At 41.2% G+C, this 19770-nt stretch overlaps 2 protein-coding genes across 5 annotated transcripts; one reads left to right on the forward strand and one right to left on the reverse strand.

Annotated features, from left to right (window-relative positions):
- Positions 1–401: 401 nt before the first annotated feature.
- LOC115756378 (protein GRAVITROPIC IN THE LIGHT 1) lies at positions 402–2611 on the reverse strand. Its single transcript, XM_030696118.2, has one exon. It carries the CDS (start codon positions 2511–2513, stop codon positions 849–851), a length of 1665 nt encoding a protein of 554 aa, XP_030551978.2. The 5' UTR covers positions 2514–2611; the 3' UTR covers positions 402–848.
- Positions 2612–6434: 3823 nt separating this feature from the next.
- On the forward strand, positions 6435–11081 carry LOC115732006. 4 transcript variants are annotated; one of them, XM_030662664.2, is made up of 3 exons: positions 6435–6578; positions 6701–6776; positions 10242–11081. In XM_030662664.2, exon 3 carries the CDS (start codon positions 10255–10257, stop codon positions 10777–10779), a length of 525 nt encoding a protein of 174 aa, XP_030518524.2. In that variant the 5' UTR covers positions 6435–6578; positions 6701–6776; positions 10242–10254; the 3' UTR covers positions 10780–11081. The 4 variants fall into 4 exon arrangements, with proteins under 4 accessions (XP_030518524.2, XP_030518525.2, XP_048132493.1 ...); XM_030662665.2 differs by having other exon boundaries at positions 6462–6587; XM_048276536.1 differs by having other exon boundaries at positions 6494–6615.
- The last annotated feature ends 8689 nt before the right edge of the window (positions 11082–19770 follow it).

Raw genomic sequence — 19770 nt, forward strand, 5'->3', positions numbered from 1 at the left:
CGTGGAAGTGAGGATGTATAATCTATCCTGCCTGAATTTACTGAGTAGCCCATGCTATGCTTTAATGACAAGGGAGATCATCTTTTCTAGTCATGCATAATTTTCCCTAATGAATTGCGAATCCCCTGTATAGGGTTGTATGTGTATGATAATTTCAATGATAAGGACCATGACCCCAAAGAGAGGAGGTTACGGATTTCTATTGAGCACCTGTGCCAGTTCCTTTGGCAGGACAATATGCATATATCAGAAAGACAATTCACTTGTTCTACTCAATACGAAAAATGCATCCAGCAATCCAGCGGAAACTTCCAAGTCAACACTGACAACATTATGCTACAGCAATCTTCATTACAATTAGGAATTGATCATAACATCAGTAAATCTTCTCGTCAGAAAACTCAGAATAAACTTGATTTAGATGCACAACATGATATCTCAGTCAACAACAGGAAAACAGATTCACAAATTGGCTATGTATCTAAGTGTAAGAAAAGATACGACCTATACAGTGAGCTCCCAAGAAACCAATTAACTGAAAAACCAAATCAAAAGAAAATTTGAAGAACTTTACACACCAGAAGGTACCTCAGTGGATCAACGCCACCACAGAGCTTATTACTCCAGATCACTCATTTGCTAAGCTTCACTTGCAAATGCCAAGATTTACAGTTGTTTTTTCTTGCAGACATCTGTAGTGCCAGGAAGTCAAGCTCTCAAAATATTGTGGCCCTATCATATCAAACCAACTCAGCCGGACATCTTTTCATCTTGTTCGGCCAGCGTCCAGAGGGAGCGCATTATGATTTCTCTGTTTCCTACATTGCAAAGCGGCAAAGCCCCAATGACTAGCCTTCACATTTAAGCCCAGATAGGTACACCTTGCACTGCACAATCGTCTTCCCGATTTTAAAGCCCGGAACCACGGTGAATCCAACTCTTGGCTTCACTTTACATGGTGCAGGACATCTCTTCATGACATCTTCCATGTACACAAGACTATATTCCACGCCCCTCTCCACTTGGAAGATTTCAACTGCCGGATCAAACGAAAAGGCCAACTTATGTAGGGTCCATATAGAACTCGCCATCTCAACAAATGACTTGTAAAATACACTCAAAGACCTCCATGAACTCAAAACAGCTTCATTGCCATCTAGATTACTGAAGACTGAAGATTCCATGGATGGGCGGATAAGCTCTTGATACTTCTTCTCACAGAATCTAGCAAACTCGCTATCGGGGTCCATGCTTATCACCTCCATTGGGTTACTCGACACATGTTCGAGCAATTTCTTCATAGAGCTAGTACCGCTCAACACATGGCCATTACTCCCAACTCCATGATCATCACCAAAATAGAAGCTTTCCAAGTCAAAACCTCGAAACATCACCAAACAGACATACGACAAAAACGCAAAGCAGTCGTGACCCTTCTTCTCATACTCAACATCACCATACAACGAATCAGCTGCCAGATTCAGATTCCACCCAGCCTTTCTCATCAAACCAATCAAGATCTTAGTAAACCTATGCGTAGCTCTACAAGCATCACGTAAAACAGAATCGAAAACAGTGATACACAAGGAAACCTCACAAGATGAACTCAACCTGTCCGACAACCTCTTCGACAGCTTCAAATTGCGCTTCTGAATCTCGCCCAACTGATTCCTCAAACAGTGCACTTCGTTATGCTTCCGGTCGATCTCCGATTGCAACCTGTTCGAAATCGTTCCGAGAATCCTGAGCTTGCTCTGATTCTCTTGTACCCGAGCTTCCAAGCTCGACACGTTCTGCAAATCATCAACTAAATCAGAGTTCCTGCGTAATTCCCTGTAGAATTGCTTGATGTCAGACAATCTCTGGAGATGAGAAACAAGCGCTTTATCCGCAGCCTTCACGCTGTCCTCGACGAACGGCACTTGCGCAGTTTGCAATTGTACGTATGAAGCTTCGAAGGAAGAAACGGTCCCGAACACCGAAGAGATCAAAGTCTCCATCGTCCTCGCATCGACACCTCTTCTCTGAGCCCCCTCGCTCGATTTGTTAATCCCTCTCGACTCCACAACGGGCAAACCTCCCGAATGCCAGGAAACATCGCGATTTTGCCCTAAACCCGTCACTTCCGGCTCCTTCCCTCCTCCGCCCCACGGCTCGGTCGTCAATCGCGTCGGCTCCGGAGACAAACCGCAAGCCCGCTCGAGCTCTCGGCCTAGGGTTTCCCCCGACGAGAGGTTGGCCTCCGGGGACCGCGACTGAGCTGCCGCCGGGGCAGCGGCTCTGCAGCTATCGGGCTTGATGACGACGACCCTCTGGCCGGTGATGACCTCCTCGGCGGAGTCGAGCAGGGCGAACCCGTCGGAAGAGTCGCCGGCGGCGGCGGCCAGCGACGCCTCCTCCTCGTCGTCGGCGAAGAACTCGAAGGTCCTGGCCTTGAAGGCGAGGGCGAACTTCTGGAACATGTCCGAGATCTGCGGCGGCTTGGAAGCAGCGGCGCCATTTACGTCCGGCATCGTCGTCGTCGTCGCCGCCGTCGTCGCCACCGTCGATCGAAGAGCATGAAAGTGAGCAGAGAATGGAGGTTGCTCCGGCCTACTCTGCAGAGACGACAGAGGAGTGAAAAAAAGCAAAGCTTTGAGTGGTGTGTTGTCTTGGAAGGAAAGGAAAGGCAAGGCAAGGCAAGGCAGAAAAAGATGGTGTGAGCTCCAGGCTTGGGATGACTCCACTTTCACTTTTGGTATATAATTATTATAATCTTTAACTTTTTTTTTTTTTTGTCTCCTGCTTAATTTAATTCATTTTAGTGATAATTATCATCATCATCATGTCGTATTCTTTTACGCAGATCGTGCCAGTAACTTTTCGATCTCTCCAGGAGATGACTCAGATAAATACCATAAAAAAAACTCTAAATTATGTTCACTATGGTATTAACATTTAGCTATGGTAAAATGACATAAATAGTCTCTAAACTTTAACTCAAGATGTAATGTGATCCGTGAACTTTTAATCCGACCAACATGACCCTTATGTGATCCATCGAATTTCAATTTGTTTAATGTGATCTCCGGACATTTAGAACATGTTCAACTTGATGTTGTCTCTGAATCTAAATTGATGAAAGCATCACATTGAAATAATTCAAGGACTAAGAGCCATATTAGCTAAATTAAAAATTCAAGGACCAAATTATACATTAGGCTAAAGTTCAGTATCATAGTGGTCAAATTAAAAATTTAGGAATCGCATTGCATATTTGATCAAAGTTCATGGACCATTTGTGTCATTATTCCTTTGACTTTCTATAGCCAAAACCTCAAATGTGTATTAGTTTGACCAAAATGCCATATGCTCATCATACCAAAAAAAAAAAAAAATCCTAAGTTATGGCCGTGATGACATCAATACCTCAAATTTCTTATGCCGCCAATACCCCAAAGCTTGAATGAACTCGGGACATTTTTCTATCGCACCAATACCGATTGATTTTTTAAAAATTAAATCACATCTTCATCTAACAACTTAAACTTTTAGAGCAGTTGGCATTGATCCCATAAAAAAAATCCCACATGATATTCATCAGGATGTCCTCCACTCGAATCTTCTAGGCTCCCTAGATCAAAACATCTTAATTTTTTTGTATAGTTGACAACGATTTTATATAATCTCACAAGTACGTATAACTTAGGTATCAATGTCACAATAAATATAATTTGGAGTTTCTTGGGATAATTTCACGTGAATCGTGTTACTAGGATCTATAAGTTTGTGGCATGTTATGAGTGACTACAAATTGATCCTTAATTTTTTTTGTTGGTGAGTGAAAAGGACAAGTCGCGCTGTTCCGTCACGCTACGACAAGGGTCTTCTCGGGACTTAAGAGTTTCTGGAATTATTCGTTCATCTTTTGTCTTTTGTATTTTTGGGCCTTTTTGTCTTGGGCTCGTGATTAACGGTAACATAACGCATCTGTCGGGTGGGTCGCTGACGGTCAATTTCATGGAGGTCGGACAATTGGGAAATTTTCGGGGATATTCTTGAAAAATGAAGAGCGACTATTTGTTATTTTAAGCGTTTGGTAAACCGGAAGTTGACTTACGGGCCATGTGTCCTTTTCATACAGATATGCTTCTTCCTTCTTTAAGCATTTTCTTCACTTGCTATGTTTTTTTATTTGGGTTTTCTTATATGACTGAGTTGACCAAAATGTTCTTGGTCCCCCCTTATGAACCTCGTTACTCCTTTATTATTTTTCTAAGTTTTTTTTTCTTTTTATAATCGAGATTTCTCGGATGCAATGTATTATTTCTCGAAGTGGCAACCCGAGACGTGTTCGTTGGGAGCCGAACTTGAGATCTCGTTAATTTAACTGTCTACGGCCCAAAAAGTTCAACCAACTCATCTAACGCCCCATTGGCTTATTTTTCTAGGTTTGTGGCTGATATCTACATAAAACCTTAAATATCAAGGAATTTCGGGTTCCGACAATATAAAATGTCGTTATCTTGATAATAATGAAAAAGTGTGGAAGTAGAAAAATGAAAACTTATCGCCTTGTATGACATAAGCCTCTGATCATAAGACTTATAAGCGTTGCACAAAGCCTCGAAATTTTAAGGTGTTAACAATCCTAAAGTGCAGAAATTGGTCTTGAAACTACAGTAGTTGCTAAGAAAAATGTTAAATTTTCATTATTTTTTTTTGTGATTTAGGACAAACCTCTAATTAGAAGACTTACGAGCGTCGCATAGCGCAAAGCCTAAAAATATTAACATGTTAACAATCCTAAAGCGATAAATTGGTCTTGAAACTACAGTAGTTGCGAAGAAAAGTGTTAGATTTTCATTAATTTTGTGATTTAGGACAAACCTCTAATTCGAAGAATTAGAAGAGTTGTACAACACGAAGCCTAGAAATTTTAAGACGTTAACAATCCTAAAGCAAGAAATTGGTCTTGAAATGACGGTAGTTGCAGAGAAAAATATTAGATTTTCATTAATTTCATGATTTAAGGTTAATTCAAGCCATCGATTGTATCAATAATTTCATAAATAGCTCGACGGATTTGAATCACGGGTCACCGAGTTACGTAATCGGACCTCGTGTATGCCAACACTATGAAGTTAGCCGGGCGGCGGTTGAACCGTCCAAGTCGATTCGGGTTACGGGACCGAGATTGACCCGGCAAATAAAGGGTGGGGAGAGACGATTCCCATCCGTAAGCGAGCTTTTGAACCAACGAAACAAAATATCGATGTTGAAGACAATGGAGCATGATACATGGATTAAATAATTCTTAAATTTAGTTTAGTAAGTTTGAATTTTTAAAAAAATAAGGGTGGAGAGAGTTTTCCATCTATAAGCGAGCTTTTGAACCAACATGGTCCCCCGTGGAGAAAGGACAATTTTGAAGGTTTGCACTTCAGAGGAGAGCGGAACCGTAACCATCCGATCAATCATTAAATTGCAAATAAAATTTGGTCACGATGCTTTATGAATACTATCGAAGAATCTTCAAGAATAAATCGCAAAAAAAAAAAGGCGAAATTCTTGCTTACAAACAATTGAAAAGAATAACTATTTCAAAATTTTAGTAATTGCTAGGATCAAGTACACATTTAGTCTTTTAAGTTTCAACATTTGTGCGATTTAGGCCTCTAATTTTCTCTAAATTTATGAGTTTGTATGATTCTATCCTCTAAACTTTATTTTTTTGCGCAATCGTACAGTCCGATCAATGACTCTAATCGAATCGTCGAGAGTAATGACTAGCGTGACATTGCTTATGCGATAGAAGCTAACACACGATGCTAAACTGGTGCTAAATGAACGAAAAACAAACGGGAAAAGCAAGAAAAAAGAAATCATAATTTGAGAGTGTTAATTGTAGTGGGGGTAAACAAGGCACTCGATTGCTCCAATTAAGAAGGTTAGAAAATTGGATTGCTAAATTAAACTTAGGAGGATCAAATTGCAAGAATCTAACAAATCATAAGATTGAATGTGTATTTAACCCAATTTCCTAAACATGGAGTTGAGGATCACTGGATTAGGGGTGTGCAAGGGAATTTGATTGGAATGGACCAATTGACCAGTTCTGGTGAGAATGGTTCTCAGCTCAAGGTGGGGAGTCGAACCACCTGGGTTGGACCGGATCGAGACCGACCAATCCGGTTCTCACTTCCGAGAACCTAGGAACTGGCTCTACCGGTCTAGTTTCCGATTTTAGAGAGGGAGCGGCCGAGATCGGGAACCAATTAGGTGATCACTCCTACTCCGGATCACGAGGAATGGAGAGTCTGATGCTCTATCATCTTCCTGAGAGAACTGCAGAAGAGGCCCAAGCTTTGAGCCCATTAACTCGTACGTGGGCCTCGAAACTGGATTACGTGAAGTTGAGGCCTTTCCGTTTTCAACTTCAGGTTCGTGCCGTCCTCAATTCCGCTCCCCGAATCGAACAAGCCGAAGGGGTCATCCCATCGTCCACGGTTCGAAGCTCACCGCGAGCCCTAACCGTTGTCTCGCTCTGCTCGATCGAAGTTCCGAAGAAGCTTCGGTTCAGTCTCCGCCTCTGCTCGGTGAGTACTGTGAGCATTTTGAATAGCTTGATCCTCGGTTGTTTCTGTCGCCGAGCTTTCCTGCGGTTTCGTGCTTGGTCGTGTGAATCTGACGGTGGGATTTGCGCCGCTTGATTTTGCAGCTCCTTTGGCGTCGCCTGTTGATTGCGGGATCTGATCGGGCGTTTGTCTCCTCTCGATTGTTGTCCTAGAAACCAGGTCTCTCTCTCTCTCTCTCTCTCTCTGTGGCCTTCTTCAGACGAAGAGAATTGATTGTTTTGCTGTAATCGAGCTAGAGGTGCATTAGATGAAACATCCACGAAAGTGGGCGAGCGAGCAAGAGAGTGTTAAGGAGCAATGTGATCGTCCAAGCTGTCTTGACACTTGGATAACGAATGCTAGGCTTGCAAGTGTTTCGTGTTTTTGTTGGTTAGAAAGGGCCAAAGGCAGGATTACTACGCTTGCAAGTATTTCTTGTTGTGGAGTAAGGCTATTTCTCTTGTCGATTAAAGCATGCGACTGCTCGTAACCTAGCGTAGTGAGCATACAGATGTTCAGCCGGACAGATTAAAACAATGCACATGTTTTTCAGCAGTAGCAACTCGGTATACATTGATGTGAAGGTGCAAAGTGATCTTTGAAAGTAAAACTTGGTATACATTGTGTGAAGAGAGCACACAGACAATGCACATGCTGGCTATTTCTCTTTTTGCTTTTATGAGCATATAAACAATAGTCAGCATGCGGCTATTCATAGAGCTAGTGAGCACACAGAAAATGAAGGGATCAAAGTAATGCAGGTGTCCCTCAACGAAAGCAAGTAGTGTTACTCTGCACATCTCATGAGTTATACTTGGAAGGGATTGGATTGGAACCGTGGAATTAGCAATTTGTGGCGTGCTTCTGGTTATCTATTTCAGTATGGTTAATTGGGATTGTTCTGAATATTCAGGGCATATTGAAATAGGTTTTCCCTTTGTATTTTGCTTATTTTAAATCTTGTAACGGACACATGCTAATGTTTTTGTTAGCTCGTAATGCCCAAAACTTTCACAAATACAAATTTTGACACTTAAATTCATAGATGACCTTTTTATTTTATAGTTTTTTGTTATTCGGATTATCTTTTAATTTCAGGCAGGAAGGAAAAAGCTAGTTTTTGCTTGTTGAAGCATAGATAAACATACCCTTAATTTGGCGTGGAGGATAGCTTCACAGTATTTGTCTTTCTATTGGAAATGATTATCATTACCTAGAAAGGATGTAGAATGTTACTGCTGTAATACTGGATTTGATTGGTAATGTTGTTTGAAGATATGGATTAATCTTGGTACTGTTGTCCATGGTAACTGCGAGGTTACTCGTGTAGATTAGTTAAAATGAACAGCATGATGTTTTCATGATGCAGATGATTGGATCACACGAGTCGGTTGTGGGCAAAATGCTAATGTTATTGTTGATTTTTGGCTTGCTGACATCTCCAAGTCCAATAGAAGTCCTAAGAGAATTAGGATTTTTCTTCTAGTTGAATTATTAGTTTGATGTCATCTATTCGGATTTGAGCTCTTTTAGAGTTTCAATAAGTTTCATCAATCCATTTGGAGTAGAATATGATGTTTTCCTATTCTGATTAGTGTCATTTTTTATGTGTCTCACTAACCTTCCTAGCTCAATTAAGAATGTCAAGTGTGATGTGTAGAAAGCTTCGATGTGAAGTGTAAAGGAACTTACTCTTGTCAAGTTAATCTTCTCATCAAGCTCCTCTACTGCTTGGCATCTCAAGCTTCCTAAATTTCTTATCTATAATTTTTTAAGCCTTACCTGTAAGAAAAGAATTGTACAACCAATTCCAAATCGGTGGTGATGGGAAGTGGGTGTGGAAAATGAAGAAAATTCAAAATTAAGGTGGGGAAGTGAGGAAGGAAATTTGAAAGTCAAACCACCACCACCAGCAGCCCACCCCAACCCCCCCCAAAACTCCCAAAAAAAAAAAAAAAACCAACTCCCTTCCCCTCTCTATCCCAAACATAACTAAAAGTCAATAAACTTCAATAACATAATCATTTATGTTCCTCCTAATTCCAGAACATGTATATGTATGCTACTAAACTCACATCTAGTTCATGTAGGAAGGCTAAATGGGAAACATAAAACTGGTTACAAAATGGCAAATGGGAAGATAATCAATTCCGCAATGAATTAGTACACGATCGTCTACAATAGGAAAAGTGAAATTTTAATTCAAATAAGAAAGAGGAAACTTGTATTTTGCATAATAGAACTCAAGTTCTACAAGATAAGAATGCAAATTCTTCTTAGGAGAAGAATACGAATCTTATTAGGACTCTAATTTGGCTTGTGGATCGATGACATGGTCCATCTTCTCCAAATGAGGGCCATGGCATTAGTTTTCTGCCTTCGAATAGATTGCCTTTTCTTTCTGAGGAAAATAATATGTTGAACTTCATTTCTTGCTTTCAGCTCATTTCTGTGTCAACTCCCAATGTATGAGGGCATCATACTGTTTTTCCAGTATTTTGATGCTGACCAGTTTGCCATTCGTTTAAAAAGTTGGGAAGTGGAATTCAAATGGACGGAAAGACGATTTTTCCTTTGATTTTGCTGTTCCTAAAATGCTTATTTAAATGCATCTTGAATGCAAGGTCCTGGCTTTGAGGAGATTGACGATATTCTAGTGACAGGATTTACGCTTTTTTACTGGATTTTCTTTGTTACATCTTCTTCTATTATTCTTACTTCTCTTTTCCCCTGTTACCAACTATGAGTCCATGCTATCTTGAGTCCTCTATTCTACCAAAGGGGATTTGTTTGATTTTTCCCGCTAATTCAGTACAGTTAGAAAAATTGGGCTTGCAGAATGTTACTTTCTCTTACCTGAGGCTAGTCAATGATCCTTTGTTTTCGTATTTATCTATTCATGTGGCTGGATAGTGCTGATGAATTTACTGCTGTCGAGTTTGCCTTTTTGGTGGTGTACTGCGAGGGTAGGTTTTGTTGGAGAGAGAGTGAGATAGCTTAGTTTGCAGGAAGCAATGGACTCAGGTGCCTAGTTATGTCTTTTGGTAGGGGCTATAGTTTTATACAGTCTTTGTAACTAGCTTCAGGGAGAGATTGGTAACATTTTTGTCATCTTCTATTCTACTGAAGATCTTATGTAGATTTTTAAGCAATGTAAGCCACATGTTCCACCGAGTCATGTTAGCTTTTAGCAGCTTCGCATCAAGCTATATACCAATCGGCAACTCTTATCTTAATTAGTATGGGAATTTGCTATGCGTTGACTAACCAGAGGTCCTTTAAATTAAACTGCGAAAGGGAGAGGACATGATTTTCTGTGTGATTCCATGTCGATTGATCAAGATCCTGGCAAATTAATAGACATATTAATAGAGTTGTTGCAGGCTTCTACAAACACATGCTTTTTGGTAAACTTATGGCTGCCATTTCCTCCTATCTCGCTGAGGATTTTCTTAGTTAATAATATTTACAAGTTTAATTTTGAAAGTATGCTTACTTGGCTTAAAGATCAAACTGTTCTGTCTAGTCTGTTTAGATCCTTTGTTGTTTCCTGATTAATCTCAAAGAGCCCATGACATTTAATATTCAGAGTAAAGACATTTTTAATCACCATTTAAACTATTTCTTCTGTTCACTTCCTTGCAGGCGTTGCAGTACCATGGGGGATTTTACGGTTCAAATGAGTAATGAACTTGTAGATCGACTTCTTGACAATGATGAGAAGTTGAAAAGAAAAACAAGAAAAATAAAACCAAGGTTACCAAAAGAGCCTCAACATTCCCACAGTAAGGTGAATCAGAAGCAACCATCTATTGATTCCACTGGATTGCCAATTCAGCCTCCATTTTTCCTTCCTGTTAGCCCTCCTGCACATTCTGCAAAGGCAGAGTTGGATGCTATTCGATCGGTTCTTAAAGAGAGCGAGAGCGTCGTCGAGAGGCTGCAGAAGCAGGAGGAGAACGTGCTCCGCGAGGTAACTGAAAGAGCCAAGGAACTTCGTGATAAGGAGTTCAAGCTTCCGTACCAGAAGCCAATGCCTTGTTTGGCCGAGAACAATGCTTGCTTGGAGTGCTACAAGGAGCATGCTAAGGACCCTTTGAAATGTGCTCATCTAGTAAGAAGTTTCGCGGATTGTGCTCGAAGAGCGAGGCAGCAAGTGAGTACCGCGGGTAAGCAGACGTAACTAAGCGACTGATCTCGGGTCTGTGACCCATTGTTCTTGTGAGTCTCTTTACTCGGCAGCAGTAATAAAGAACGATTCATTCTCCTCAGAGGGTATCCCGCTGATATCTTGCGGTTGATATTTTCTTTCTCATTTTGGGACACTAGCGAATTGTTTGTCAATGCTGGTCGACATGGCTTCACTATGAGACTCGTGAAAAAATACATCTCAGTTCACCAGCTGATGCAGCATGGTTTTTGCCCTCTGGATATCAAGTGCAACTCTTCTTATAGCGTTCCTGCATCCCCGATGTAATTCTTGTATGATCGTCTTCCGTTTGCTAATGCGTAGTTGTCGATTGGAGATATGAATTGGCAAACGCTATGAAAGAATTCTTGAATAGTGAATTGGAACAGGTGGTAGGATCTCAGAAAGTACTTAATATGTAGACTTAAGTAGTTCCATACCCAATTGGTAAAGACGTTTGAACTTTCTTATTGATTGTTTGTTGTGTTTGTCGACTGCCTTGTTTCGCGCATAAAATAAAATGTATGTGCCACGGAAGGCTATTACATCGAAAAGTCGCAAAATTTTTGAGCGGGACACTGATGAAACCAATTCCAATCAAATGAACCATGTTATGTTAACAATAGATAAAAGCCCGATCAAAATCACTAACACCGTCGGGACCTTTATGTGGAAGAACGTTACGTAGAACTGAGGCAGACGTGTTGGGAGGAAAACGAGTTCGTCCTATCGAATGGGGCTCGAAAAGCCGTGAAATTCATACAGAATACTAGAGGCGTCGCGCTAAATAAAGATGAAAACAAAATATTCGGTCAAATATAAAATTGTCATCAATGGATAGAAGAAGCTCGAACGATATCATTAGCAGCAGCACCGTCAGGAACTTGAAACAAACGTGTTCATTTATTACATGGCAATAAGGTAAGGTCAACCAAATACAGAACATGTATGTGATGACGTTCTCTTTTCCCCACATCATACGAATTTATTACAAATGACATGAAACAGAAGATACCCAAATACAGTATGATTGCAGGAGCTTCAAAAATCCAACTGAACTTCCGACGGCATGTCGTCGAATACCTCAACAATCTCTTGGAAACGACTTGAATCTCGCGCGAGCAGACATGCCAAAGCAAACACTAGCAAGGATATATTAACGACCAGCCACATGATCAGAGACAAGCTCATCCAGAGAAGTAACTCAGAACGGAGAGTTCCGAAAACGATGTACGAGCATCGGTATATCGGGTTCGGGCTTGCAGGTCCGGTCACCTTGATCAATGATATGAGATAGATAACTTCGCAGATGATGTAAAGCTGCACAACCATGTGGCTTAGCACCCCGGTATGCTGCGAGTTGAAATGCGCCGTGGCGAGCAGCTGGAAGGAAGTGAATGCAATGTGGAATCTCTTGGTCAAGTCGAAACTTTCCTGTCGTTGTTGCTCCTGTAGCTGTTCGTCGTATCTGTACCAAATCAGGATGAAATGAATCGGAAAAGGAAAAACCCGATTCGAAAGAAAAATGAAAATTAGCTAATTAATCTGCGCCCTTAGCAGAGCTCTCAAAGCATATTCACATGGATGTATTACGTACCTTTCGGGTGTATCCGCAGGATTCGCCATGTTCTGGAGATGCTTTTGAGCTCTTAATGCCCAGATGAACTCTGTGATTGCTTTTGAGCTTTGTGAATCAGTGGAAGAGGAAGTTTTGTTACAGGGGATATGATTACGGGACACACACACACATATATATCGACGAGAGCATTCTTAGGAATCCCAAAATTGAAGGAAGTCGTCGGGTGGGGTCATGTTCCAAAGAGACCACGCTTTCACAAATCACATTTGCTGATGTGGTGGTGGGGTCACATTGCAGTCGTCGGGAAAATTTGACAAATCATATATACTCGGATATTTAGAATTGCATACCACCCGACGACTTCCTTCAATTTTGGGAAAATTTGACAAATCAAAATTGAAGGAAGTCGTCGGGTGGTATGCAATTCTAAATATCCGAGTACATATGATTTGTCAAATTTTCCCGACGACTGCAATGTGACCCCACCACCACATCAGCAAATGTGATTTGTGAAAGCGTGGTCTCTGGCGAACATGACCCCACCCGACGACTTCCTTCAATTTTGAGATTCCTAAGAATGCTCTCGTCGATATATATGTGTGTGTGTGTCCCGTAATCATATCCCCTGTAACAAAACTTCCTCTTCCACTGATTCACAAAGCTCAAAAGCAATCACAGAGTTCATCTGGGCATTAAGAGCTCAAAAGCATCTCCAGAACATGGCGAATCCTGCGGATACACCCGGAAGGTACGTAATACATCCATGTGAATATGCTTTGAGAGCTCTGCTAAGGGCGCAGATTAATTAGCTAATTTTCATTTTTTCTTTCGAATCGGGTTTTTCCTTTTCCGATTCGTTTCATCCTGATTTGGTACAGATACGACGAGCAGCTACAGCAGGAGCACCAACGACAGGAAAGTTTCGACTCGACCAAGAGATTCCACATTGCATTCACTTCCTTCAAGCTCCTCGCCATGGCGCATTTCAACTCGCAGCATACCGGGGTGCTAAGCCACATGGTTGTGCAGCTTTACATCATCTGCGAAGTTATCTATCTCATATCATTGATCAAGGTGACCGGACCTGCAAGCCCGAACCCGATATACCGATGCTCGTACATCGTTTTCCGAACTCTCGGTTCTGAGTTACTTCTCTGGATGAGCTTGTCTCTGATCATGTGGCTGGTCGTTAATATATCCTTGCTAGTGTTTGCTTTGGCATGTCTGCTCGCGCGAGATTCGGGTCGTTTCCAAGAGATTGTTGAGGTATTCGACGACATGCCGTCTTTGGAAGTTCAGTTGGATTTTTGAAGCTCCTGCAATCATACTGTATTTGGGTATCTTCTGTTTCATGTCATTTGTAATAAATTCGTATGATGTGGGGAAAAGAGAACGTCATCACATACATGTTCTGTATTTGGTTGACCTTACCTTATTGCCATGTAATAAATGAACACGTTTGTTTCAAGTTCCTGACGGTGCTGCTGCTAATGATATCGTTCGAGCTTCTTCTATCCATTGATGACAATTTTATATTTGACCGAATATTTTGTTTTCATCTTTATTTAGCGCGACGCCTCTAGTATTCTGTATGAATTTCACGGCTTTTCGAGCCCCATTCGATAGGACGAACTCGTTTTCCTCCCAACACGTCTGCCTCAGTTCTACGTAACGTTCTTCCACATAAAGGTCCCGACGGTGTTAGTGATTTTGATCGGGCTTTTATCTATTGTTAACATAATATGGTTCATTTGATTGGAATTGGTTTTTTTTTTTCCTTTTTTTTTGGGCTTTTGATCCTTTTTTCCCCTTATATTATAGTTTCATCAGTGTCCCGCTCATAAAATTTTGCGACTTTTCGATGTAATAGCCTTCCGCGGCACATACATTTTATTTAATGCGCGAAACAAGGCAGTCGACAAACACACAACAAACAATCAATGTGCCATTCTTCCAATGGGGGCAATAGAAAGTTCAAACATCTTTACCAATTGGGTATGGAAGTTAGGGGTGTCGGTGGTTCGGTTCGATTCGATTTTTCATAAAACCGAACTAAACTAAACCATTAAGAAATTTGCTCGAACTGAACCAAAACTTGTTTTGAACTGAACCAAACCGAACTGAAAAACTCGGTTCAATTTCAGTTCGGTGCAATTTAGTTTTCAGTTCGAGTTTCTGATTTTTTTCCCTTTTTTTTTTTTTTTTTTTTCTTTTCTTTTGTTTAAGATCTCTACTGCTTTTGTGCGTTGGTTCGATTTCTCCAAGAAAAAAAATGCTAATGATGGTTAAGAGCCTTTCCTTCGTCAGCGACCACGAGCCCGACCTCTACGCTTCTTTCTGCCATTGCCACTAGAGTCGCGACGCCACATTTCTCCAGCTCGGCCGTCTCTCCTGCCCGGTGCCTCACTTCCAGATCTGTTGCCAAGGGACTGGATTTGGTCGGAACTCATCCATGGCTGAAGCTGGTCTCTTCTTCCACCACTCAATAGAATATCCATGGATTGATAGAGCGGGGTTTTGTCGAATCGTGTAGAAGATGAGAAAGCAGCGAAAGAGAACGTCCACTGCTCCGATGAGAGAGAGCATGATGAAAAGGGGAGAGAGAAACTATCCACTGCTCCGATGAGAGCGCGAAGATGAAAAGGGGGAGAGAGAAGCAGAGGAAAGAAGCCGTCCACCTCTCTGACGAGAGAGAAGAAGGGGGGCCCAGGGGGGAGGGAGGGAGGGGGAAGGTAAGCAAAAAGGGGAGAGAGATTGCGAAGACAGAGGGAGAGAGATTAAAGCAGAAAAAGTAGGAGAGACAGAGCACAAAGACAGAGGAAGAGAGAGAATAAAGTAGAAAAAGGGGAGAGAGAGAGAGTGCACAGTGAGAGAGGAGAGGGAGCATGCATAAAGGAAATAAACCATGATCTGAATTGATCTGAACCGAACTGATTTGTGAAACCATCCAAATTTTTTTACTATTAACCGAACCGAAACCGAACCGAACTGGAAATGTATGAAATTTTGATTCGGTTCAATTTAGGTTTTAGTTCGGTTTTCAGTTTAATTTTGACACCCCTAGATGGAACTACTTAAGTCTACATATTAAGTACTTTCTGAGATCCTACCACCTGTTCCAATTCACTATTCAAGAATTCTTTCATAGCGTTTGCCAATTCATATCCATTTGCCGAAGCTCGTGGCAGCCGCGTCCGTGAAATCCCTCTTCCGCCTAGGGTGTTATGTCGCTGTGAAATTCCTTTCTTACCCCGAGGTCGGACACAATGCCTTGGACTTTTTGCGCCCGGGGTGTCATGTCACTGCGAAATTCCTTTCTTACCTCAAGGTCAGACACAATGGTCCTGTTTGGTTCAACATTTGGCCAAGAGACTTGAAGAAAATGCAAATACCTTTAGGCTAAAGGCCTTTTTCAAAATGTAAGTAGTGTTTGATAAAATGTATTTTAAAAACACATTTGGAAAGCAATTTTGACGTAAATATTGTTTGGTGAAAAATGAACTTTGTAAAATATTTTTTCTTTTTGAAAAAAGGCGGTGGCGACCAGGCTACCGGCGACCACTGGGGACCTGTGGCGGCGACAATCGGCGGGGGTGGTGACCGATGGCGGGTGGTGATCGGCGGCGGTGATCGGTGGGCGGCAATGGCGGTGAGCGGCGGCGGCAAGAGAAGGTGACAAAATTAAAATAATAAAAAATTAGTTGCATTTCGTAAAAGTCCTTTAACCCAAAGTACCTCTAAAGATACTTTGGGCTAAAAGACTTTGGAGAGCATTTGAGATACAATTGCATCTCCTCAAAGTGAGCCAAAAAATGAACCAAATACCATTTATATTTGGCCAAGAGACTTTAGAGCCCCAATGCTCATTTACAATGCCGAACCAAACAGGACCAATGCCTTGGGCTTTTGCCAAAGCTTGTGGCAGCCGCGTCCGCGAAATCCCTCTTCCGTCTAGGGTGTTATGTCGCTGCGAAATTCCTTTCTTACCCCGACATGGGATTCTTTGCCCTTGGCCAGAAGAGGGATTTCGTATGCTTATGGCATTGTTTCCAACCGTGGATTTAGCTCTCGACATCCAGGGACTCGCCTTGGAAACTGAAACACAGACTAGATTGCTTATCTCCTTTTTCTTATGAACTTCCTAGTTTCTAAGACACTTTGGCCGTGTCGTGCATTCCGAAAAAGCTAACCTCGTCAACTTCAACTGTCTCGGTGATCACTCTTTTTATTTGAGGAGAAGAGGAGGGATATAAGAATTCGAATCTCCACCTTCGAAAGGAGTAGGATGAGGACGCGTGAAGAGGGAGCAGGATTTCGTAACATGCACACGGCACTTAACACACACAGTGTAGCTTGTATGATATAATATAATAGAATAGAACCATATAAAAAAAAACTGTCAAATGCTTGGACTTTATATTTTTCGATTCAATCTCCTCATTATTTAGATTCATGAGATGTGATAAGATGTAATGTAAAAGCGAGTGGAACTCGTATTTAAATATTAAATCACACTTTCATTTAACAATTTAATTTTTTTATATAACGGTTAGTAGTGATTTCACAAAATTTCACAAGTTGAACTGCACAGTCTAGCAATTATTTGGTGCGAAATCAACGTCGACGAAAGCCCGGCGACGTCTACTGCGGAAGCCCTCCACATAATCCTCTCGAACGGGGGCCATTGGGAATCGCAAGCTCACGTCTCTGCCACCGTCAAATCCCTCTTTTTGCATAGCAAAACCGAGGTGAAAAAAAGATCAAAGAGGCTCTCTCGTAGAGGATGAGTTGATAAAAAATCATGTCCAGGATCATGGCCTAATACCCAAAAAAGCCTCTAATTTTAGCATTTATGATAATTATATCCAAATTTTTTTTGTGTCTCATAAAAAACCTTCAATATTTACTTTTATCCCAATTCTACCACTTTTAGTCTTCCATCGATAATCATTGTTAGTTAATCCTACGTGGCTCGAATTTTCTCGCCGAACTTACTAGTGAATCTTCAAAATTTAGAAACAGTAGGTTTCAAGTAACAAGAATTTAGATTGTTCGTTCAAATATTTTCATGTCTAACAGTTCTTTGGGCTGTTGAATGCCGAAGAGAATACGAAAATTGCTGTTTTGAGTAACTCTGTATCTCTCGGCAATATGTGTGGTGAGCAAACAATAGAAGAGAAGTTCAATGATGTTTTCATGTCAGCTTTGCTGAAGTATAATTCATTAACGACGTTGAAATGCCACGTAGGATTAACTAATGGTTATTATGGACGAAAGGCTATCGGTGGTGGAATTGGGACAATAGTAAAAGTTTGAGGTTTTTTGTGAGACAAAAAAAAGTTTTAAATATACTTGGGACATATGCTAAAGTTGAGGTTTTTTTTTTTTTTTCCAGATGGTAAAATTGGGTCAAAATTAAAAGTTTGGGGTAGAATTGAGAAAAAAGTAAAAATTGGAGGTTTTTTATAAGACAAAAAAATGTTTTGGATATAATTATCGCAAATACTAAAGGTGAAGGTTTTTTTGGGTATTGGGCCCAAAATCATCTATCAGCAATTCCAATTCATTTCGTTCAGCCCTTCATGTTATGATTTCACTACATTTGATCCTTTAGAGATCGATTGGCTCTGAAAACGACGAACAGAAATATTTTTTTCTCTTCAATGATGTACAAGGCCACGAGCATGAGATAACCATCATCATGAGGTTGCATAGTAGCATATTTATTGTCGCTAACATAGAAAGAGACCTGTAATGGATGGGCTAAGACGTGGTCGGATGAGTTTATATACGTCCGACATAGGTTGGTGGCCATGGTGCCTCCTTAATGGAGACCAATCGTGGCCAGAGACGAGTATGGCTAGATACTCGCCTATGTCAATTGGTAAGCTGTTATGTACTAGTTATACAACATGAAATGCCGTGTCATTTGCTTACCTTTAAATATAGAGTTTTATGCCACATTGACAAATTTGCATTTGAATATCATGGTAGAAAGCTAATGCATCTGCTCATATTCATTTTATATATGCAAGTACGTTAGACTCATCTTGAAATCATGTTGCTGCTTTTGATATTGGATGGAGTGGTTAGGTGATCTCCTGCCCTATAACAAAAGATTTCATTTACTGGGCCCTGATTCACCCCCATTTATTTACGAATCTTTAGTGATGGTTCCACCTTCTGCGATAAGCTTTGAGATACCACTATCTATACAGTAAGACTATCGATAAATCTCTGGACCCAGTCTTGCAGTGGAGTATGTTAGGCTTAGCTCTACACTCTACAGTGTGGGTCCACACCGAATTACCTTAGATAAGCCCTCATCTCTTCGCCGCTTGTTTTGTGCTCAAATTTATAGCGAATTGGTGTGACCTCTAAGTGGGTTCAATGGCCCATCAGGCTTTTATGATGGTGGTGGCGTTTGGACACTTAAATTTTGACATCTCATTTAGTTGTTTAAATGTGTAAAAAAAAATTAGGAATGGACCCCCATCCCTTGCAAATATTATTTTGCCCATTAGAGTTAAAAAGGCTTTAACTCCCATCGAGATTAAGCCTATTATTAAACAAAAAAGCCCTAACACTATACAAACTCCTCCCTCGCGCTCGAGAGTTCTGTTTCGCAACTTTCTTCATCTTCCTCGCCCTTCCAGTTCTAGGATTTTGCAGATGCAGCTCGATCTCGACTCATTGTCGGAAGAAGGTCGTTTCCCTCCTCTCCGGGCAAGTTACGGTGGGAGATGGTGCGCTCAAAGGCTCCATAGAAGAAGCAGCAAAAGAAGGGCATTGACTTAAAAGTAAATACAGTGTCTCGTCTGCATGAACACAATTAACCACGCGCTGTCTTTTTGAGGATGAATTCCAGTCATGCTCTGTAATGACTTCATCATGCATGTTACTGCAGGAAATAAAGCGTAGAGTTGGGCGGAAACTGCCACCGCCAAAGAATGCTACGAACACCGAAATCAAATCGAAAGGTGTGGAGTTTTTTTTGCTGGAGTTCGCAGTTTTCATACGACATGCGCTGCGAGTCTGTAGTAAAGGAACTTGGTCGCTTCTTAAGTAACTAATTGAAGCATTGTGTTTGGTGGGTGTTGACACTTAAAATAATCCAAGAGAGACTCGTGACAAGCACGTGAGGAAACGATAATCAGCTACGGGAAGAAACACTGAAGCAAGGAACGTTTCAATCAGAAAGGTGCCACGTGTCGGGATAAATTCTGGCGCTACTTCCTTCTAGAACAAGAAAAGCGCGCGGAGGGAGGTCACGATCAAAGCGGTTGGCGGTAATCCCCACGAGGTAAAAGAAAAGGCGCGAAGACTAGGAAACCGTCATCCACGTGGCTTATGGAAAAAAGCAAAGCGTGGGGCCAAAGGAAGAAACCGCTCAGCGGTTACTAAAG

The sequence above is a fragment of the Rhodamnia argentea genome, chromosome 3 (assembly GCF_020921035.1).
Source record: "Rhodamnia argentea isolate NSW1041297 chromosome 3, ASM2092103v1, whole genome shotgun sequence".
In the NCBI taxonomy this organism is placed as follows: Eukaryota; Viridiplantae; Streptophyta; class Magnoliopsida; order Myrtales; family Myrtaceae; genus Rhodamnia; species Rhodamnia argentea.

Bases quoted from the DNA above. Each gene is read 5' to 3' on its own strand.
- LOC115756378 (XM_030696118.2), bottom strand. From the start codon at position 2,513: ATGCCGGACGTAAATGGCGCCGCTGCTTCCAAGCCGCCGCAGATCTCG.
- LOC115732006 (XM_030662664.2), top strand. From the start codon at position 10,255: ATGGGGGATTTTACGGTTCAAATGAGTAATGAACTTGTAGATCGACTT.